This window comes from Phacochoerus africanus, chromosome 5, assembly GCF_016906955.1.
Source record: "Phacochoerus africanus isolate WHEZ1 chromosome 5, ROS_Pafr_v1, whole genome shotgun sequence".
Classification (NCBI taxonomy): domain Eukaryota; kingdom Metazoa; phylum Chordata; class Mammalia; order Artiodactyla; family Suidae; genus Phacochoerus; species Phacochoerus africanus.
Window position 1 is genome coordinate 55,445,401 of NC_062548.1, and position 21,694 is coordinate 55,467,094.

Here is a 21,694-nt window from a genome sequence, read left to right on the forward strand (position 1 = left end):
GAAGTAGAATTATTAGCTATACCATATGATTCTTTACATCTAGAGGTGGATCACGTCACAAAGTTCAACTGTCCAATTGTCCCTTCAATTTTCCATGGTCATAAGTGCCTGTGAGGGGAAAATGAGCCTTTAAAGCCAGAGGTGGAGTTCCCATCATGGCTCAGTGGTTAACAAACCCGACTAGGATCTATGAGGATACAGGTTTGATCCCTGACCTGGCTCAGTGCGTCAAGGATCTGGCATTGCCTGGAGCTGTGATGTAGGTCACAGATGTGGCTTGGAACCCACATTGCTGTGGCTGTGGCATAGGCCAGCAGCTGTAGCTCTCTTTCCACCCCTAGCCTGGGAAGTTCCATATGCTGCAGGTGTGGCCCTAAAAAGCAAAGCAAAACAAAACAAACAAACATCCAACCCTCCAAAAAAAAAACCCCAAAACAAACAAAGCCAGAGGTGGCTTCTTATATCTCCACTGTCATTTGGGACTTGTTCTCTCCCATACTCTCCAGCCCCACAGACTAGCCCAGGCTGGTCTCAGTGGTCCTGAACATGGAGCTCCTAGCATCTGCCTTGGTTAGCTGGTTCAGAAACTCTTCAGCTCTAACTGGATGGTTTTTCCTCCTTTCCTGCTAGTCAGATTAAATGTTCCTTTGTTTAGTTTATGCTTACTATAATGCGCATGATGTTAACTATTTCCCCACCCTCCTTGGTTTTTAACAAATCCAATATACCCTGTTCCTCAGTTGGTTGGAATTTCTCTGCCTTCACTTGATCATCCCTGAAGACATGTCTCCATATATTTAACACTGTCAGACAATCAATACAAATTTCGTTTCTATTTCATCTCTTTTAAATGAGCTCCCATCCATGGCAGAGCCCACCAGGGAAATACAACTATTTTACTGTCCCTGAGAAACTGAATTTGTTAAAATTTGCTTCTCAAATATACTGATTTCCACTATTCATGTGATATCTTTCTACCCAAACATATAAACACACACACACAGATGTTGATGCTAGATGGATGGGTAGATAGGTAGACAATTACTAAATACTGACTTTTTTTCATCGTATACATATATAAGGGTATACATGAGTATAAACATATATATATACACACACACACACTCTTATAAATGGATTTAATCTTCAAATTCAATAAATATATTTTACAGATTAGCCATAAAAGCAGCCAGGGACCAGTAAGAGCATACCTAATAGTGTTTTTGTTTTGTTGTGTTTTTGTTTTTGTTTTCATTTATAATGATTTTTATTTTTTCCATTATAGCTGGTTTACAGTGTTCTGTCAATTTTCTACTGTACAGCAAGGTGACCCAGTTTTTGTTTTTTAGGGCCACACCCACAGCACATGGATGTTTCCAGGCTAGGGTCCAATCAGAGCTACAACTGCTGGCCTACACCATAGCCACAGCAATGCTGGATCTGAGCCATGTCTTCGACCTACACCACAGCTCATGGCAACAGTGGATCCTTAACCCACTGAGCAAGGCCAGGGATCAAACCCACATCCTCATGGACACTAGTCGGGTTCGTTACCACTGAGCCATGATGGGAACTCCCCTAATAGTATTATTTAAAGTCCTACTCTCAACCCCAAACCGAACTGCTTCATTCAGTGTCTTTGTAGAGTAGTTCCAGCCAGTTTCCTGCACCCCCTTGCTACAGGACTGCACTAAAATTAGTGGGTAAATACAATATGGAGAGATCACAGCGTTCACCCAAATCCAAGGGCTTAACTCACTGACCTTTTATCTCACTCTTTCCACAAGTGTGTCGCCCAAAAGATATCTGTTGCACTTAAATCCTCTCACAAATATTTTAACACCTTGGAAACTTTTGAAAATAAATTAATATACCAAATGAGAAATAAAAGAGAACATGCTATCCCAAACTTCTGAAAATAAATTAATACACCAAATAGAGAAATAAAAGGGAACATGCTATCCCAAACCAGATAGAAGGCAGTTACAGGAATATATCTCTGCTGTTGTTGAAGTCTGCTTTACTCACTGACATAGAAACACAACTCACCTTCCTTTCTTCCATGGATTACTGGTCTAACAGATAGGAAGTGTGTTTTGAATTAACATGAAATACTTCCCAAGTGTGGATCTGTGTAACAGTGTCTTGTACATCAGATATTCCATCAATTGCCTTCAGATAAATATATGGTAGTCACATCAGTATTAAAAAGGAAGATTAACCATCTGAAAACTACAAATATTCAAACTTTTACTAAAAGCAGCTTGCCTGTGAGATTTAAATGACACATAATACACTAGAAGAAGGCTCCATTCCAAAGTTCTACAAAAAAGGAATTGTATTTACAGATGACATGAACTAATCAAATACATCAAGCATTGTCTGGAAAACATCATGGCATGCACAACTTAATATCACAGTCAATATGCATAACAGAACACAAAATTATTTTTCTAATAATCAAGCCAAAAGCCAAGACACAGATCAAGCAATATAAAAATGAAACAGAAAAAGACAAAGGAAAATATGATGAAAACATTTATGATAAAATTGAAATGCTTGAGAAACTACTTAAGCCCCTGAAGCTCTTAAAAAAAAAAAAAAAAAAAAAGACGCGTCTAGTCACTGACCCCTAAAATGCCCTGGTGATATGCAGATTCCTCAGATTTCCGCTTTCCCTCCAGGGTGCCCTCCCACTGAGACAAGGGTTAAGGAGAAATACAAGGTGTGCAGAAAAGAGTCAGCCAAGCTCCCCATCACAGGACCTGGGGATGAAAGCAGCAGAACCTCCACCCACAGAGGCTTCTGGGTGCTCACCCTTTAATGTGCCTCTGAGCCAGGCCTTAGGTGTTCACCACAGCTGCGGAGTAAAACCACTGTGTGTGGAACAGTCTGCACACCACTGGGGTCTCTGTTCCCTAACACGACTCCCCCATCAAGGAGGCTTTTCAGATGGATTTGATTTCAATCAAAATTAGAGCCAAACATCTTTGATATGCAAAATGTCTACTCTAGGAAATAATAAAGAATCATTTCCATCCCCGAAAGTTTTCTTCCAAAAGGTGAAAGGAAATAGCTGATCTCTAAATGTTAATGAATCTGTTGTGAAGATGAAGACTTGGAGAGACAATAGTTAAGGGAATCAGATGATCAGAATTGCAACCCATAGATTTGGGGGAAAGTTAATATTTCAGTCTTTAATAAAGCAAGGCTATCATCATCCTCATCTGGAAGTATTTTGAAAGTTTATAGCAAGTGCATATTAAAAGCACATTTCATCAATAAATGTTCACATGCTGAACATATTAGCAATATAATTTTTAAATGGAAATTTAAAAATATCAAATAGAATTATGTACAAAGCAAAGATGTTCATTTTTTATGTATTTTATGTATTATCAACGATATTACATAAACTACTTTAAGTTCATAGAAATCCAATCTGCATTATATGTGATTTGGTGTAAGGATTTGTTTCTTGTAAATCTAGTTCTAAGATTTATGTAAGCATGCACGATTAAGTGAATAATTTCAGGTAACCAACCTAATTCTGGTAAGAAAGTGGAATAAGTGCACGTTAGTTTTGTTGTGGCCCATTTTAACTGATGAGTTCACGTGGTTCCTGCTGCAAGAACAACTGCTGTCTATTTTTAAATAATGAATAATCTGCTCACAGGAGTAAGTACATACATACATGGATATGTTTATGTGTAGAGAAGAAATGGACATTTGTTTTCTGTTCTTAATTATTCTCCAAAGATTTTTTTTTTTTTTTAAATAGCAGCAGCAGTGAATTCCAAGAAGGAAGTTTAAATCAAATCATGTCTTGCCCCTGGTGATGGTATTATGCTACTATAAAGGCCTTTGTTACCTGAAAACTCTAACAAGTGCAGTGAAGGGGAGGCCCTGTTACCTGCTCCCTAAAAAAAAACTAGGTTCTCGAGAGCACACAGATTAAGATGGAAGTATTCTGGAGTCTGGAGAGATCCCAGAACTTTCTTATTAGAGAAAAGCATAAGTAAAATGGTTGATTCAAATAGCATCTAAAAAGTTACATCAACTCATGCTATGCTAGGATCATGGAAGCAAAATGAAAAAAAAAATGCTCCATTTTAAAATCTCTCCAGAAAATACTGGCGGCAACAGCTTGATTAGTGATGTATCTGAATATGCCGTCCAACAACTAGAAATAGTAATCCAGCTAGCAAAGAAAAAAATATCCCCGCTGGGGCCAGAAAAAAAGACCAGCCATACAGCACAGAAGGGGTGAAATCCAAGCAGTCTTTCATTCTCATGTTTTTGTAGCTTTCCATGTCAGCCACTGCCTGGACCCAGATGACATACAGCATCACCACCAGGGAAAACAGGATGCCTGAGAAGGACAAAACAAAAGACCTTTAGCCATTCTGAAGATGTTTGCCCAAGAATGCTACATCAGACCAATCATATGTCTGGTTGCTCTATCTCTCAAAATACGATTCTAGAAAAATCACCTACTGTGTGTCGTTTATTATGTGGACATCATTTGTCTTTTAATTGTCAAAGCACTGTGCTCTAACTGCAGAAGAACAATGGCAACAGCTGACATGTATTTATTGAGTACTTACTGTATGCCAGGCTCTGGATTGGGGACTTGTAAACATAAGAGTCAAAGATCCCTGCCTGGTGGAGTTTATTTTCTAACATTTATCCATCTTTACTGTATGTCTGGTTTGCGACAAATACTGCAATACATTATTTCTTTCAAAATATACAATAAACTTGTGATATAGTTACTACTAACTGCCAGTTTTTCTTAGCTGATTTTCAGCTTAGGTCCTTCTGACTAGTATGTTATCATTAACATAGCTAACCAGTGCTGCAATTAAATGTGGCAGTGAAACTAGAAGCCAAGGTAAGTACCAGACAAGAACAAAGATGGAATGACTGAATCCATGTAGGGGAATATACACCATCCTTTCAAAGAGATTCTATGGAATATAAAACTTTAGGTTTGAGATCAAGAGCCTTTTTAAACAAAAGAAAGCAAGAAAGAAGGAAATAAGGAAGGGAGGAAGGAGGGAAAGAGGGAGGGAGGGAGGGAAGGAAAATGCTTAACCACTAACTGGAAAGCAACATCACAATTTATCAACCATTTCAATGTAACTGCAATCCACCTATTTAAAAAATACTGTTGGAATTTTAAGAGTAGAAAAGGAATCATATCGTGGTGTTGGGCTCTTGATTTTCACAAGCAATGTGACAGTAGAGCTTTATGAAGCTAAAATTTGGTAACACAATTAAGTATACGCTTTTCCACGTGATTGTTATTTACCAGCAGAGGGAGGTGACACTGTGGCACTGAGCTGCAGAGCCAGCAGAGTCTGCTAAGCTGGTTCACTAGCAAGTGAGTGACAGGTCCCCATATACAAATTTTCCCCAGATCAAAATATATTTGAGGTCACTTTTGGTTTGTTCAAAAGTTCAATACAAACTTGTAAAGGATCAATTACACTTTTCAAATTAATCGACTGAAGCATCAGGTATAAAATCTCCATATTCTAACTGCTGTTCTGCCCAGAAGGAAAAGCATCTCACTGTGATCTGGAGCAGAGGCCTAGGAACATGGGCAGGGAAGAGTTATTTTACAAGCCCAGCCATCAGTCACCCTTGCAGAGTTAATGGGGCTCCTATGGAATTTAGGATGTCCCTTCTCTCTGGGGTCATCAATTTCATAAAGAATCTTGAGAAGGGAACACAGAAAGAAAGAAGGGCTCATATGTATGTCCAGGTATGACAGCATCAGAGCTAAAACTTGCTCCTAATCAGAACACAAGCTACAGAGCTGTGAAGAAGCAATGTAGCTGCTTCACGAATAAGACCGTCTTTTACCCTGTGGTCTATAATGCAAATACTGGAGCACGAAATAGAGCAATTTAACCACTGAAGGACAACTACATCACAGAGAAATAGTCAAGTCATAGCCGGCGAGCAAATGCCTCTCAGAGCTGTACCTCAGATTTGACAGCAATATGGCAAGGCCATGTGCTGTCTAGCAACTTTGAGCATTTCCATACTTTTTTTTTTTTCCAGCAAATATACAGAGTGTGCTCTGCTAATGCAAAGGTTTGGCTTGGTGATTTGCATACCATTTGCTTTATCCAAACACATTGCAAATCTTCCTTATTATTTGTTGATACGTTTTTTCATTTTCCTCGCATAACGTGAATGTCTTATGCTTTCAGGTATTTTTATTTAAAATTTCTTATTTCTGGAACATCAGTAGTCTTGCACACTTTTTTTTTTTTTTCAAAACTTGTAAAACCCATTACGGAATTCAGAGCTTATTTTTTGTTTTTGTTTTATTTTTTGCTTTTTAGGGCTGCCCCCACGGCATATGGAAATTCCCAGGCTAGGGGTGGAATCAGAGCTACAGCTGCTGGCCTATACCACAGCCACAGCAACTCAGGATCCAAGCTGCATCTGAGAACTACATGGCAGTTCACAGCAACACCAGATCCTTAGGACCTGCTGTTCAAGGCCAGGGATTGAACCCACGTCCTCATGGATACTAGTTGGGTTCCTGAGCCACGACAGGAACTCCCAAATTCAGAGTATTTTTAAAAAGTATTGCAGGTCATCATGTAGATGATTCCTAATAAGGAAGAATTAACTTATACTTAAATACTGCCGTTACCTGAAGAGCAATTACAGCCTGAAAGCAATGAGTTGTAGTTATTTCTATCACTCCAAGTCTTTAACTTGTTCACTAGTTGGAGAAGTAGTCCACTTAACTTCTGATTACAGCCACGGAATAAAAGGATGCTTCCCTAGCAGCCCCGCCCATTCATTAAACTGCCAGCATTTCATACATACACGTGTGTGTGCACACACCAGTGCACAAAACAACACTGAGAGAGAAACAGACAGAAGGAAAATGACCTAACAGACATGGTGAAATATTTATATCAAAGGCCAATGGCTTAGCTGATATGGCAGCCAGAATTTATAATGGGGCCTGTATGAAGTAAATGGCCAAAAGAGGACTCCAGAGACTATTACGTATAGCCAGACCAAACACACAAATACGTGTATTGAGGCTGATTGGAATCAAGTTCTTCACTGCCTGAAAAGGGTATTACAAATTTGAAAAGGGGGAAGCTAGAACGAATTCTATGGTGATTATTTAGAACTGAATGTATGAATTTATGGCTTTAGATAGAGAGATAGATTTATAGGTGGAGAGACAGATAGATAGATATGTGAGTGAAAAGCATGTGTGGGGTTTTTTCTGGTTGTGCCTGCAGCATGCGGAAGTTCCCAGGCCAGGGATCAAGCCCATGGCACAGCAGAAATCCAGGACGCTGCAGTGACAACCCTGGATCTTTAACCCCCTGAACCACAAGCGAACTTCTGAGTGGCTTTAAAATATACCTTTGTGTGTGTATATCTAGATATATTTCCTGGTTCTATTCCCTGAGAGCATCTGGGAGCAACTATACCCCAGAAGCATGGAGCACACCAAGTGTCAAGATCTTGGCTTCTAAATACCAGGAACCTGGAGTTCCCGTCGTGGCGCAGTGGTTAACGAAACCGACTAGGAACCATGAAGTTGCGGGTTCGGTCCCTGCCCTTGCTCAGTGGGTTAACGATCCGGCGTTGCCGTGAGCTGTGGTGTAGGTTGCAGACGCGGCTCGGATCCCGCGTTGCTGTGGCTCTGGCGTAGGCCGGTGGCTACAGCTCCGATTCAACCCCTAGCCTGGGAACGTCCATATGCCGCGGGAGCGGCCCAAGAAATAGCAACAACAACAAAAGACAAAAATAAATAAGTAAATAAATAAATAAATAAATACCAGGAACCTGGTCCTCTCTAAGAAATAGTTGAATACAGGCTGGGACAGAAAGAGCAAGATGAGTTTGGAACATCATGTTACATCAAAAAAGTATGATGTGCTCAAAGAATAATGTGGGCTTCTCATAAGCCAGATTAATAGGGCTTTCCCCCATCCAATTCTGAGAACATTTGATTATAAAACAAATAATGATAGAGACCCACTATATCTCATTGAATAAAACAGGAATCCATGAGCGCACAGAGATACAAATAAGTGAGTGGATAAGTGGGCAGAAAGGAATGCTTTTTATTACAGAATGCTAACAGAAGAACATAGAAGAAATGGCTGAATTAGAAAATACCATTTGGCAATCATTTAAGTAATAATTCAGGCAAGAAACACAAATAGGTACAAAAACTCAAGGATAAAATTTAGATGAGAACTAAATATTTACACAGGTTCAAAGTCTCTTCCCATAGAACAATTATTAGTTGTAAAGAAAAAAAACGGTAACTTTATATTAAAGGATCCTCGCAAATCCCACCCTACTCACGTGATCAAAGTTAATATCACCAAGAACATGATAAATTGGTGTCACCACCTCATGAGATGCAAGGAGAAGAACACAGCATCACTGCTATGATACTGCAGCCAAAAACGAAGAGCCTAAATCCAATTATGAGGAAACATCAGACAAACCGATTCAGGGACATTCTGTAAGATCACAGGCCAGTTCTCTTCAAAAGAGCCAAGGTCACGAAGGTCAAAAAATGATTTATTCTCCCTTGATGGAGACGCAAGTGATATAACTAAATGCAGAGCATGTGCCAGGACTGAATTCACTTGCTATTAGAGACATGTTGGGGAAAATTAGCAAAATTTGAATGGAGTCTCTGGGTGAAAGAATTTGCAATTTCTATCTATGCCTGAAAATATTTCAAAACAAAAACCAAAATTAACAACTCAAAAAAAGTGTGGCAGAAGTCTATGGCTATGTGTGTTGGAAAGTACTTACAGTGGAGAGTGTAGGGGGGAGCGGGGGAGGGGAGCATATTCACACACCCATAAAGACACATTTTCTTTTGATGGGTGCAGGGAACTGAGAAAATACAAGCCAAGGAAGGGAGCTTGCCTGAACGGTACAATTTCGAGGGCAGTCTCCTAATCAAAAAAAGAGGCCTGCCTGAATGGTGCAGTTCCGAGGACAAGCTCCTAACCAGGAAAGGGGCCTGTCTGAACGGTACAATTCCAAGGGCAGGTTCCTAAACAAGGGGATGCCTGCCTGCACGGCACAATTCCAAGGACAGGCCCCAGAAGACAATAAGACTCGCCTGCTGACATAGGTGGAAAACTAAGTTTTCCAGGAAATAATTTCCATTTTGTGTTGCTGAGTGGGGATTGTTCCATGGATAACTTAGTCCTTTCTGTAATACACTTGGTATTCAGTTTTCCTCAGTCTTTCCTGATTATTTACTTATTATTCTTATTTCCCAAATTCTTATTTTCCTGTGGTGATTTGTGATTTAACAAAAGTACAATAATAATATAATAAGAATTTCATCCTGAAGGACTTTCCTCTATTTAAATCCAACTTAGTTAAAACATAGTGTTTATCTATTAATTAGTTATACAGTAAACTTTAGAGTTAGGATTTTAATGAGGTTCATAGAAGTTAGGCATATATTATTCTTGACCAAAAGACACCTAGCTATGAGTTATCGAAGCTTTTAAGTGATATCTAGTCAAGTTGGTTTATATTTTCTTACACTGTCTCCCTGCCATAATGCTTTAAAGATAAGCACCAGTCTAAAAACAAGATTTGTGAATGCCAAATTCTTGTGTCTGTGAACTCTTCAAATTGTAAAGACTGGCTGGCCATGGGATGATTTGTACTGTCTCCTCCTTTCCACACGATGTATTGTACCTAATTGCCCTTAAATTGTACTCACTAAGTTTAGTTAAGATAGAGATCTTAAAACATGATGTATTGTACCTAACTGCCCCCAAATTGTACCCACTAAGTTTAGTTAAAACAAAGATCTTAAAACATGATGTATAGCTGCTATACCATGTAATAGTTAACCAATGTACTTTTAACACTGTGATGTAATCTGCAGCAAAAAGCTGTCTATATAATCTATATAATCAACCACTTATGCCAATAAAAATTTGAGCAGTCCAGCACCCTGAAAGAAGGGACAAAGAGGCTGTCTCCGTGTTGTACATTCGCCGACGCGTGTCCCTCTCTGATCAGCAAGTGCACGCTCCCAGGCCTCTGGCATTTGGGATATTGTTACTATTAATGAACAGTAGCAGTATTATTGATTTGATCTACCTATCTAGTGAAGAGTCTCTTCTGGGGCAATACTATGGAAAAACTGTAATTGTTATTCCTTGCTATCCTAAGCCCCTCATTGACAAAATAATATAATAATATAATTATAAATAATAACCATCTTGAGTAACAAGTAAGTTACATTTCAAACCCACTCACCACAGTGATTTTAGCAGGAATAGAAAATATCACTAATACTCAGATATAATTTGATTTAAATTAGATCACATATTTTGAAAGCATAATTTATTCCAATTGAATTTTATAATTCCTATTTTTTGAAGTCCAACAAAAACTCATACAGGAGCTCACTGGAGGCATAGTTAAAATATGGCCCTAAAGCCAATGAAGATTTGTGATCACAACAAAGCCACAGACAAATAATTAAGCCTCAGGAGGAATATGTTGGGTCTCTTGAGCCATAGCAATGACAGCATTGAGTCTCTAACCCCTAGGCCACCAGGGAACTCCCATATTGGAGCTCTTTTATTGGCAGTGTAAGGAAGAACAACTTGGCTTATGATTTTGCATAGCTTCTCTTACAAATGTCACAGATTCATTTTGGAAAGCATTTTTAAACACAAAGTTCACATAAAAATTAGTCACAAATGGCCATTAGGAACACAATTGCTAATGATTGCAAAAAAACATGGAAACATTCACAGTATGGAAATAAAAACAAAATGATTTCCCCAATGCCAAATCACAGACTGAGAAATAAAACTGTGTGTCTTCAATATTTCAGATACAAGAATGGAAAATAAGACATACTACGAAGATCTTTTATACAGTATTACAAAAGCCAGATTTAAAAAAAAAATCCTAAGGAAAAGTTAGCCACAGAAATGAAAATTTTCTTCTTTAAAAGATAGGCAAATGCCAAATCTCAGCATTTTTGCCTAGAAGTACGTAGACCTGCACTTAAAAAACAAAAGCCTTTGGAAATACTGAGAAACATTAAACTTGATCTTTAGCTGCTCCGATGTAACTGAATTGCCCTTGAACAGCTTGAATCATAGACAGTTATTGGTTACCTCGGGAAGAATCATAAATTAGGATGATGCACTGGCCTCTTTCCTTCCACACAAATTCAGTGGCAACACATTTTAGCTTTCAATGGACGCAGAAAATGCCATAGATTTCCACAGTCAAAAAAATGTGTCATGAAGGAGGTTAAAGTGCCCAATAAATTAGAGTCAAATCTTTTCTCTATTTGGAGGACACAGACAGTCTAGAGAGACGGGGCAGTTTTCAACAAAGGCATCTACGTAGAACTAGAAAGTAAGCTTCTTGAAAATTTTAGGGCTGATAACACCAACGTATTATCATGCTTATTTTCAAAAGACAAAAATAGTTGGCAACAGTCAATTGTCTACCGAGATCAAAAGTTTAGTCTGTGGCATAACTCAAACTGACGCTCCGATAGCTGATGTGACACTTTAGGCTGAAGACCTTCCAAAATAACCTAACTAGGTAAAATATTCCAAGGAGGCAGCAGGAGACTAGCTGACTTCTCCAGGTGGAGCTGCCTGGAAGGCTGGGGAAGAGTTCATGCTAAGTACAGACAAAAAGAAAAAAATCTGGAGCATGGGTACAAATGCAAGGACAGCAGCATTCATGGAATGGTAAGCCTCAATCTGACATGCTCAGAAGAAAGAAAACAAGGAAACTTGACAAGCTGTGTATTTACTACCATTCTAAAAGGAAGCATAGCAAGTCATGGAGAAATATATGAAAAATGCCTTCTGCAGATCTGCATAGGAATATTAAAGTGCATACCCAACAACATCCTTACTAAGGGCTTGTGAGAAAGAGACATAAATCGTCTTCATACAAACATTTCTTACATTAGCCACTAGTAATATCTGAAGGTATTATATCAAGCTCCAGTGGTTGGAAGGCTTTTTTCTAATGGGTGAAAAGCACTGCATTTATTGTTGTTTCTCATCATGTTTTCATTCTTTTAATTGAGGTGTAAGTTAAATAGAGCCAAATGTATGGATTTGAAGTGTACAGTTTGACGAGTTTTGATAAATCTAAACATCATTAAAAATAGAACATACCCATCACTGCCCCTCCAGAGAGCTTGCTCACGGCCCCCTCCACTGCCCCACCCAAGCATCTATCACCACAGAATAGGGCTGCTCTGAGAACCTGATAGAAATGACACCCCAACAGGGTGCTGCCTTTTGTCTCTGGTGGGTTTTACTCAACATAAAGAGCAAGAATCCGTCCCTGTTGTTGCTCGTGTGAGCAGTTCACTCCTGACAGCCAAGCAGGATCCCCACTGTATGAATCTATCACTATTTGTTATCCATTCAGCTACTGAGGAACACTTGGGTTCTTTCTAGGTTTTGGCTATCATGGATTAAGTGCCTATGAAAACACTGATATATGATCTTCTAACTCAAACATTGAGCATTGAAATGATGGAGAGCATATCCTTAGGCAAATGGTTTTGAAAAAAAATTGGTAAAAAAAATTTTACAAAACATGATCTTATTCCAAAAAGAGAATAAATGGCCCTGGGCTTACTGATGTTACAGCAGTGACCTGGAGCACAGCTGTTCGGTCTTAACCCCTATCCACCCTAGCAGACCTACTACACCCTAGCAGACCTACTATGCTCTTCTGAGAATACAGTTGTTTTTTCTTACATTCTCTTCCTCAAACCTCAATTTTGCCAACAAAACTTCTGACAGTCATTCACTAGTGCTCACAGGGATTTTAGCACAGGGATTTTTTTGTGACCAGTTGTTTTCAATTCCCCAATTATTATTATTATTATTATTCGTCTTTTTTAGGGCCATACCCACATCATATGAAAGCTCCCAGGCTAGGGGTTGAATCGGAGGCATAGCCACAGCAATGCAGGATCTTTAATCCACTGAACGAGGCCAAGATCGAACCCTCATCCTCATGGATACTTGTCAGGTTCATTATCACTGAGCCACAACAGGAACTCTAATTCCCTGGGGTTTTTTTTGTTTTTGTTTTTTTTAAACAAATCTTTAACTACGTGTTATTCAAAACATACAAAATCTGACATAAAAATGAATGCCATGAAATTTCATTATAAAATGAGCCCCTGGGAAGTGGTCCCCAACCTAGGAACCAGACTACCACCCCTGAACTACTTATTTCGGGGACTCCTTTGGAAAGAGTGTTTGTTGCCTCTCAGATATTTAGGAAGAATCACTAAGCTTTAAGCAGAAGATAAAAGTTAGTGGCCTCCCTTGAGAACCTCATGGAATCACAGTGCCCCCTCATGATAAGGTTGACAGTGGGGTCTATTAGGATTATCTGATTTAAGCCCAGGATTTATATAAGACTTTGGACGATGACTGAAAAATAAGTTATGTGTAGGGTCACTACCTTTATGTATGTATTTTAAAAGTATGGAACACTGACTTATCAAATGTAAACACTTAAAAACTCCACAATGAATGCAAACTAGTTTTGACATACATTAACTTTTAATACATTAGGAATCTTAAAAATAGCAATGTTTGGAATCCCCATTGTGGCTCAGTGGCAACGAATCCGACTAGGATCCAAGAGGACACACGTTCCATCTCTGGCCTCGATCAGTGGGTTAAGGATACATCATTACAATGAGCTGTGGTGTAGGTTGTAGACACAGCTTGGATTCCACATCACTGTGGCTGTGGTGTAGGCCGGCAGCTGCAACTTCGATTTCGACCTCAAGCCTGGGAACTTCCATATGCCACAGGTGTGGCTCTAAAAAAAAAAGAAAAAAAAATGTTTGATGCCCTTCTCAACTTCTCAGAAGCCCTCTGTGTCATGTCATTCCTTTAGGAGGAAACACAAGCATGACTGCAGGCTGAATCTACTGAACTTATGCTCACAGGTCCATCCAGAGTTGAAATGTCTACTTATTTTTTCTAAACATTACATAATGGGGGAAGGAAATTTTGCCAATTCTACATTTTCTGAAAGTAATGATTGTCATGATATTGTAATAGACTTTCAAAGTAGTCTCATGTATATTACATATTTCACTCATTAAAAAATTAGTTTTTCTGTATACACACTACTGCACATAAAATAAATAAGGACCTATTGTATAGCACAGGGAACTCTACTCACTGTCTTGTAATGTCCTATAGTGGAAAATTATCTGAAAAAGAATCTATTTGTACATTTATATATGTATAACTGAATCACTTTGCTGTACACCTGAAACTAACACAATACTGTAAATTAACTATACCTCAATTTTTTAAGAATGGTTAAAAAAGAGAATCTAGGATAGTACCTATATATGGCAGGCATCAATATTTTTTCAGTGAAAGGTGTTGGGTCAATAAAAACACAATATATATGATTAAAAATTCATTTTCTGAGAACATTAACTAGAAGTCCTTAAAAATAATCTAAAATTATGTATTTGTAATTGCTTGTTCTTCTTTAACATGCATTGCTCTCTCATAATTAAATTATGTTTCTCTTCACATGCCATATTTCAGAAAATGTAAAACTACTAACATATAATGGTCAACCATATGATCAACCATAAATATTCTTGGGTTTATCTCCAGTCTTCATTTTCTCAGACTCATTTTCCACTGATTCCAATTTTCTGAGACAGCCTGAATAACTTATAAATTATAATTTCATGACTATATATTTTCATCACACCTACCTGATTTCCAAATATTCCTTGATTCCTTCACTTTATCATACTATTTTCCAAATGCATGAATTGTCTCTTCCCTTTCATTCTCTGGCCTCATGTTTTTATTTAATGGACCAAATCTATATAATGTCTATCATCTATCAGATTTTTCAAATATTTATTACTTTCGTAGATTGACATAACAATTTTAGGCATTAAACACCCTGTACATTCAATACTCTGTATTCTCTTGAAAAATAACTGATAGAGAATAATCATGAGGTTAAATCAACTCTACAAGAAAGTAGGAGTTTAATTTGAAAAGCAGTTTCATTTAATGTCAAGGAAAGTTTTTCTGATGGTAACTGAGTTCTAGGAAGTATGTGCTGGTTGAAGAGCACTGGCTTGGAATCTGTCTGCCCTAGTCTAAAAAGATTTAAACTTTACAAGCTGAAATTATTAAAGAATTGCAGATCAAAACTACAATAAGGTACCACCTCACACTGGTCAGAATGACCATCATTAATGAGTCTACACATGAATGCTGGAGAGGGTGTAGAGAAAAGGGAGCCCTCCTGCACTGTTGGTGAGAAGGTATATTGGTACAACCACTATGGAAAACAGTATGGAGGTTCCTAAGAAAACTAAACATAGAACTACCATATGATCCAGCCATCCCACTCCTAGGCGTGTATCCAGACAAAACTATAAGTAAAAAAAAAAAAAAATACATGCACCTGTATGTTCATAGCAGCACTATTCACAATAGCCAAGACATGGAAGCAACCCTAAATGTCCATCAACAGATGAATGGCTTAAGAAGATGTGGTATATACACACAATGGAATACGACTCAGCCATATAAAAAGAATGAAATAATGCCATTTGCAGCAACATGGATGCAAACAGAGATTCTCATATTAAGTGAAGTAAGTCAGAAAGAGACAGACAAATACCAAATGACATCACTAATATATGGAATCTAAAACATGGCACAAATGAACCTTTCTACAGAGCAGAAACAGACTCACAGACCTAGAGAACAGACTTGTGGTTGCCAAGGGGGAGGGGAAAGAGTGGGAAGGACAGGGAGTTTGGGGTTAGTAGATACAAACTATTACATTTAGATAGATGGGCAGTGAGGTCCTACTGTACAGCACAGGGAACTATATCCATTCGGTCTCTTGGGATAGACCATGATGAATGATAATACAATAAAAGGGAGTGTGTGTGTGTACACACACATATTATATATACATACAGACACACACACACATTAAAACTGGATCACTATGCTGTAGTGCAGAAATTGGCACAACATTGTAAATCAACCATACTTTAATAACAAAAAATACAAAAACAGTGCAATGTAAACTTTACTAGCTGAGTAACCCTGAGCAAGTTTTTGGCTTCTCTGTGTCTCTGTCTGTCCCTGGTAACATGGAGATAGTACAAGTGCTGACCACAGAGAGCAGCCAGGAGGAATGAGCAGGGCAAAGCACTTAGCGAGAGGCCCGGAAGAGGCTAGCACAACAAGTGCTGGCTCCTTTTATTATTAAGCTCTGGCATGAGCTCTTGCTAATAGATAGAAATATTATTCTCTGAAATCTTCTAAAGTGTCAGAGCTTCTCATGTGATGGGGCTATTTCAGGACTGGCCAAGAGACAAGGGAATCAACGTGCCACAGGGCCTTGCACTTCTGAGGTTGCATGAGAGCAGTGAGGGAAGGACTGCTTGGAATGTGCCTGTCTACGTCTTATGGGCCTTCTCCACCAAGTGGCATCCGTCACCTCACAGCCCCACCAGGGAACACTTAGGAAAGAACAGCAGGTGAATCCAGACCAGGGCTTATTCACACTAAGGACATTTTCTGTTTCTTCTGTCCAGTCAGGCGAACCTCCTGCCTCTCCTCAATAGCCCCTTAGCTACAGGGAGTAAAAGTTCTTCCTAGGAAAAACTCAGCCTGTGTTGATCTGATCCTTCAGGTGAATCTATCCCTGATGTGTTTCTCTTTCTACATAAGAAAGTACACGTATTAAAAAAAAAGGCCTCTGGAGTTCCCACTGTGGCTCCGTGGGTTAAGAACCCGACATAGTGTCCGTGAGGACGCGGGTTCGACCCATGGCCTCCCTCAGGGGGTTAAGAATCTGGTGTTGCTGTGAGCTGAGGTTTAGGTCACAGAGGCGGCTCAGATCAGTGTGGTTGTGGCTGTGGTGTAGGCTGACAGCTGCAACTCCAGTTAGGCCCCTAGCCCAGGAAATTCCCAATGCTGCACATGTGGCTGTAAAAAGAAGAAAAAAAGGTATCAAAATGTGGAACCTACTCACTAATAGTTATTTTTGAGCAAAGTGATAGTTTGTGGGAAGGGTGTGGAATGAAACAATATTTGCCAAAAAATTCAATCTCTTCCAGCACCTAGTAAACAGAAAGTGTTTATGATGTGTGTATACCAGAAAAGGAGGATGAAGCAGAGGGGAACTCATTCTGCCTTTTCACATGGCAAAATTAACTCCAAACCAGGGGTCCTATTTATAGGCTAGGGAGAGTCCAGTCACCTCACACATCTGAAGACTCCCTTTCAAGGGTGAAGAGTAAGGGTACCCCATGGTGAGTGAAATCATTCATTTGTCAAGCCCATTACTCTTGTTCTAAGAAAAACTGCTCAGATACATTTTTAAGGAGGATGGGGAGTTTTTCGTTAAAGTTTTTCGTTCTGAAGTTCCAGTTTTTTTCAGACAAGCTCCTCCAAAGCTACCACTGAGGGGGTCCCTCACACTCTAGGCTCGCTGGGCAGGATCCCCTCAACCCAGGCTGTCTGGGCAGGGATGGTCTGACAGGTGGGGCTGCCACAGAGATGCAGGGCAGGGGACAGCTCCCTCCAGAGAAACAGCTCTGTCCCCTCTCCCCTTCACACCTTCCCTCCATCACAGTCCACAGCTGCTGTCATCACCTGGCTGAGATGGTGGACACTCAGGAACTGGGGCGGGGTGGGGAGTCCCTTTTGAAATCTCCCTCTGGGACTTGTCTCCTCACGTTAGTGTCATAGGCAGGAGGGCTGGTTTCACTGCACTTTGCTTTACTGCCCTTCTCGGATACTGCATTTTTAACATATTGAAGGTCTGTGGCAACCCCTGCACTAAGCAAGTCAGCTGGTGCCATTCTTCCAACAGCATTTGTTCATTCAGGTTTCTGTGCCACACTTTAGTAATCCTCACAATACTTTTACCTTTTTAATTATTATTGTCTGTATTAGGTGATACAGGATCAGCAATCTTTGATGTTACTATTACAAAAAGATTACAATGTGCTGAAGGCTCAGATGATGATTAGCATTTTTTTAAGCAATAAAGTCTTTTTAATCAAAGGATGTACATTTTTTGGACATCATACTGCACACTAATAGGCTGCAGTATCACGAGTCTGGAAGCAAACCCACAATACCTCTGAGGTGTGTCCGTGTTTAGCATATCGGTTCCCATACAAAACCAAGTCAGGACAAGTCTGATTCTAAAAGCCTGCTACACATATTTCAACTGATAAACAATATAGAGAAAAATAAACTTCCAAAGAAATATCTGAGAGTAATAAGACTTTAAAATGTTTTTGTAAATAAAAACTATCTTGGAGTTCCTGCTATGGTGCAGTGGGTTCCTGATCCCATGTTGCCACGGTTGCAGCATAGGTTGCAGCTGCAGCCCTGATTCAATCCCTGGCCTAGGAACTTCCATATGTCGTTGATGTGCCCCAAAAGGAAAAATAAACAAACAAACAAAAACTCGTCTCAGCTCTTTCCTATTTAATATTAACCGAGGCTGACTTATTCTAGATTTGACATCTATAAAACAGTATCAGATTGAAGATGTTAAAATTTCACATCATAATAGTTTCAATATCTAGCAAATAATTTTCCTAGACAAACTCCCAAATATGATACCTGAAGGCACAAAGCAAGTGCATAAAGCAAGTAGTTTTGGAAACATAAGAGGGATCAGCTCTTCAGTTCCTACCTGGAAAGCAGAGCAGTATACCTGAGCCTTTAGACTGAGCCCAAGGGAAATCCAAGCAGCCATTCTGCATTTCACAAAAATCAAGGATGCTAATTCTACTATAAAAGTACCTCTGGCTGGCTGATGTGTCAGTCACACATAGTTTTTATTAATCACTTTTTCTTCCCATAACCCACCTCCAACAAAGTCCTAGACTTTGGTGAAAGACACAAGCTTTAGGGAAGCCTGCCTAACAAGCACTCACTGGCACCCCAGGCCCATTCCCCTCACATGGAAGCCTCCTTCACCCCTCCTGGGTCCGTGGTTGTTTATAGTCTGGATCTTTCACTGTATAGACATGGAGACAGCAGGTGTGAGGGGCAGATTCAGTTGCCTATAAGTTTAGAATGCTTGCGTCTAGGCTGTCAGCAATTCTTCCCGAATCCCTTCCTGCTCTTGCTCTGTTTCCTCCATATACTCTTCCACTCCAACCACTATGCATTCTGCTTTCTCTGGAGGAAAACATGATGAGCCAGGCATGACTCCGGTGCCTCCCGTGAGCCCTGTGTTCAGTCTCAGCTGAAGGAAAATGAACTTCTGAAATATGTCCCTGGGCTTCTATGAGCTATTTTTTCTAGGATTAAGGCAAAAAGTCTGGTATTATGCGTCCATCACATTGATCTTATGTAGAAATGGATGTGGTTTACCATGAGCTACTACAAATTCCACTGATCTTTTAAAGAAAACAAACAAAAATTCTGAGTCAGTTTTACTGTCTGGAGGTAAAAATGTTATCTCCCTAAGCTACATGTTTAGGGGTTCATATGCCTATGCTCTTAGAAGGCCCTGCCCTCCAGACCAGAGAGCGGGGCTGAGCCAGAGGAGGATGTGTTCAGGCTGTGTGACCACGTGGCAGAGGGTTTACACAACTCACCCCAACTCACTCTGCTTATGTCCCTGGTGACCAGCGACGGCTTGTGAAACAGCTGTCTGGGAGAGCAGTATAGCCTGTGGCCACAGAACAGGGCAGGGGTCAGACCACGGCTTTGCCTCCATCACCTTCCAAGGGACTAAATTCCCTTGCAAAGACGACCTCTCCTTCAGTTAACACACCCTGAGCCTGGGGAGTGGGCTTCTATGATCCTCGGATTTACAATATGAGATGCACGTATTGTCTCATCCAACATGAGACTCTAACAAGGCTTTTAACCAGATTCAGAAGCTTTCCAGGCCCCTCTACCCAAGGGAGACTTTGTCTAGCTCTACACTCTGCAGAAAAAAAAAATGCAATCCCAGTTTGTCATTCAGGAAAAGGTGATTTCAATTACAGAAGAAAAATCTTCCTAACCTGATATGCTGGTAAAATACGAACTTGGAGGTTTTATGGCTTATCAGCCAATATCAGTTTCCTGGAACATCCAGACCCCATCATTATTCTTCCTTGTACATTCAGAGGTCTTACTCATGCATAGTCATTCCTGTATTAAAGTCATTTTGCCAAGGCAGTAGGAATATTCAGCCGTACAATAACTTTCTGCACATATTTCAAATGCTCTATAATGCCCTATGCCTTCTTGCACCTTTCCTATCACATCCAACATCACAGGGTTAGGAGAAGACTCAGGTCAGCCCTTTGTATCTGAGTCCTCATGGAATCCACATTTAAAATTTCAGCAATTGTTTAGGCACAGGTATGGAGTGAGACACACTGAAACAGACTTGGGTGTCATAACATGACAATGGCTGTGTGGAAAGTAACATAATGTCTCTTCTGTCAAAGAAAATCTTGGTTACTCCATTTTGCTCTGGTTTTGGCTGAAACGCCTTCCTGCAAACCCCCTCCTCTTTCCCTCTTCTTTGTTTCAAATTAGCTAACCAAGAAGAATGTGCATCCTGACCTGACCAATAGAGAGGGGACAGGTACATCACCTGCGTTAGGGATAAACAGGGAGGGTCTTTTCTTCTTTGAGCGTGCTTTTTGAGCACCTGCGCCCTTCTGCTTAAGTAAAGAGCCTTGTCGAGATCTCCCCGTGTTCATGTGTCTCATTTTCCGACACTGACGATCCGAGCCATGTCCCCAACATCCATGTACTTGGTCCAGAGCTGAACTTCCTTGAGGAACACAGGGCCCAGCCTGAGGCACCGTCTGCCTAAGTGCAACAAGTGACAACATATGGCCTCCAGACCTTGCTCTGAGCTGCTGACAGGGCCAGAGGAAGACCAGGGACCCCACCCTTGCTCACAGTGACAGCTGTGACATCAGCATGCCATGGCCATGAATGGAATGCCCAAAAATAATCTTCTTGCTGATGCCAAAGAGTCTTTCTATGTGCACACACCCAGCAATGGCCACTTGGAATCTAGTTCTGCCCTGTCCTAAGGCCATCTGTCCAAATAAAGAGACAGTGTCCAATCTTGTTTGTGGCACTGACAAAGTAACCACAGCAACTGTGGGCCCAGGCCACACCTGTTCCCGCTGAGTACAGCATGTTGGCAACAAGAAGATGGTGAGGCAGGAAGGACAAGGCAAGGCCTACAAAGAAGAGATTCTGGAATACTCGGCCCATGGGAGGAGAGCTCTTTGTTTTCAAAACATAATATCTAACTAAAGAAAGCATGATAAATTCAATCCAATTTAACTCAGTAAATGTTCTATATTAAATGTAGTCCAGAAAAATGTTGGGCACCCAAAAACCCTAGCATCTCGCACATAATTCCTTAGTGTTAAGATAGAATAGCATGTAAGTTTCCACACCAACTCTGAAAGGACTAGTTGCCTATTAGCATTATCTCAGGATGTTAATAATGGAGAAGTGAAGATTTTAAAAATTCTGTCAATAGCATTCAGGTTGAAGGGTGAGTTATTGGTTCCACAACTGCTGTAAAAGATTGTCATGGTGGAAACTGCTACTAGCCAGTT

The 21,694-nt window shown here is 40.0% G+C and overlaps 1 protein-coding gene across 2 annotated transcripts in view; it reads right to left on the minus strand.

The window, feature by feature from the left end:
• TMEM182 (transmembrane protein 182) overlaps positions 1-21,694 on the minus strand; it is a 186,827-nt gene that overhangs the window by 128,395 nt on the left and 36,738 nt on the right. Inside the window, exon 5 of one of the 2 annotated variants that reach the window (XM_047781326.1) lies at positions 1,901-4,372. The exons of the other annotated variant lie outside the window; for it this stretch is intronic. Within the exon in view, the coding sequence (XP_047637282.1) occupies positions 4,152-4,372 (221 nt within the window). The 3' untranslated portion in view covers positions 1,901-4,151. Of the gene's footprint in view, positions 1-1,900; positions 4,373-21,694 lie in introns of those variants that run through there. 2 annotated transcript variants of the gene reach the window in all.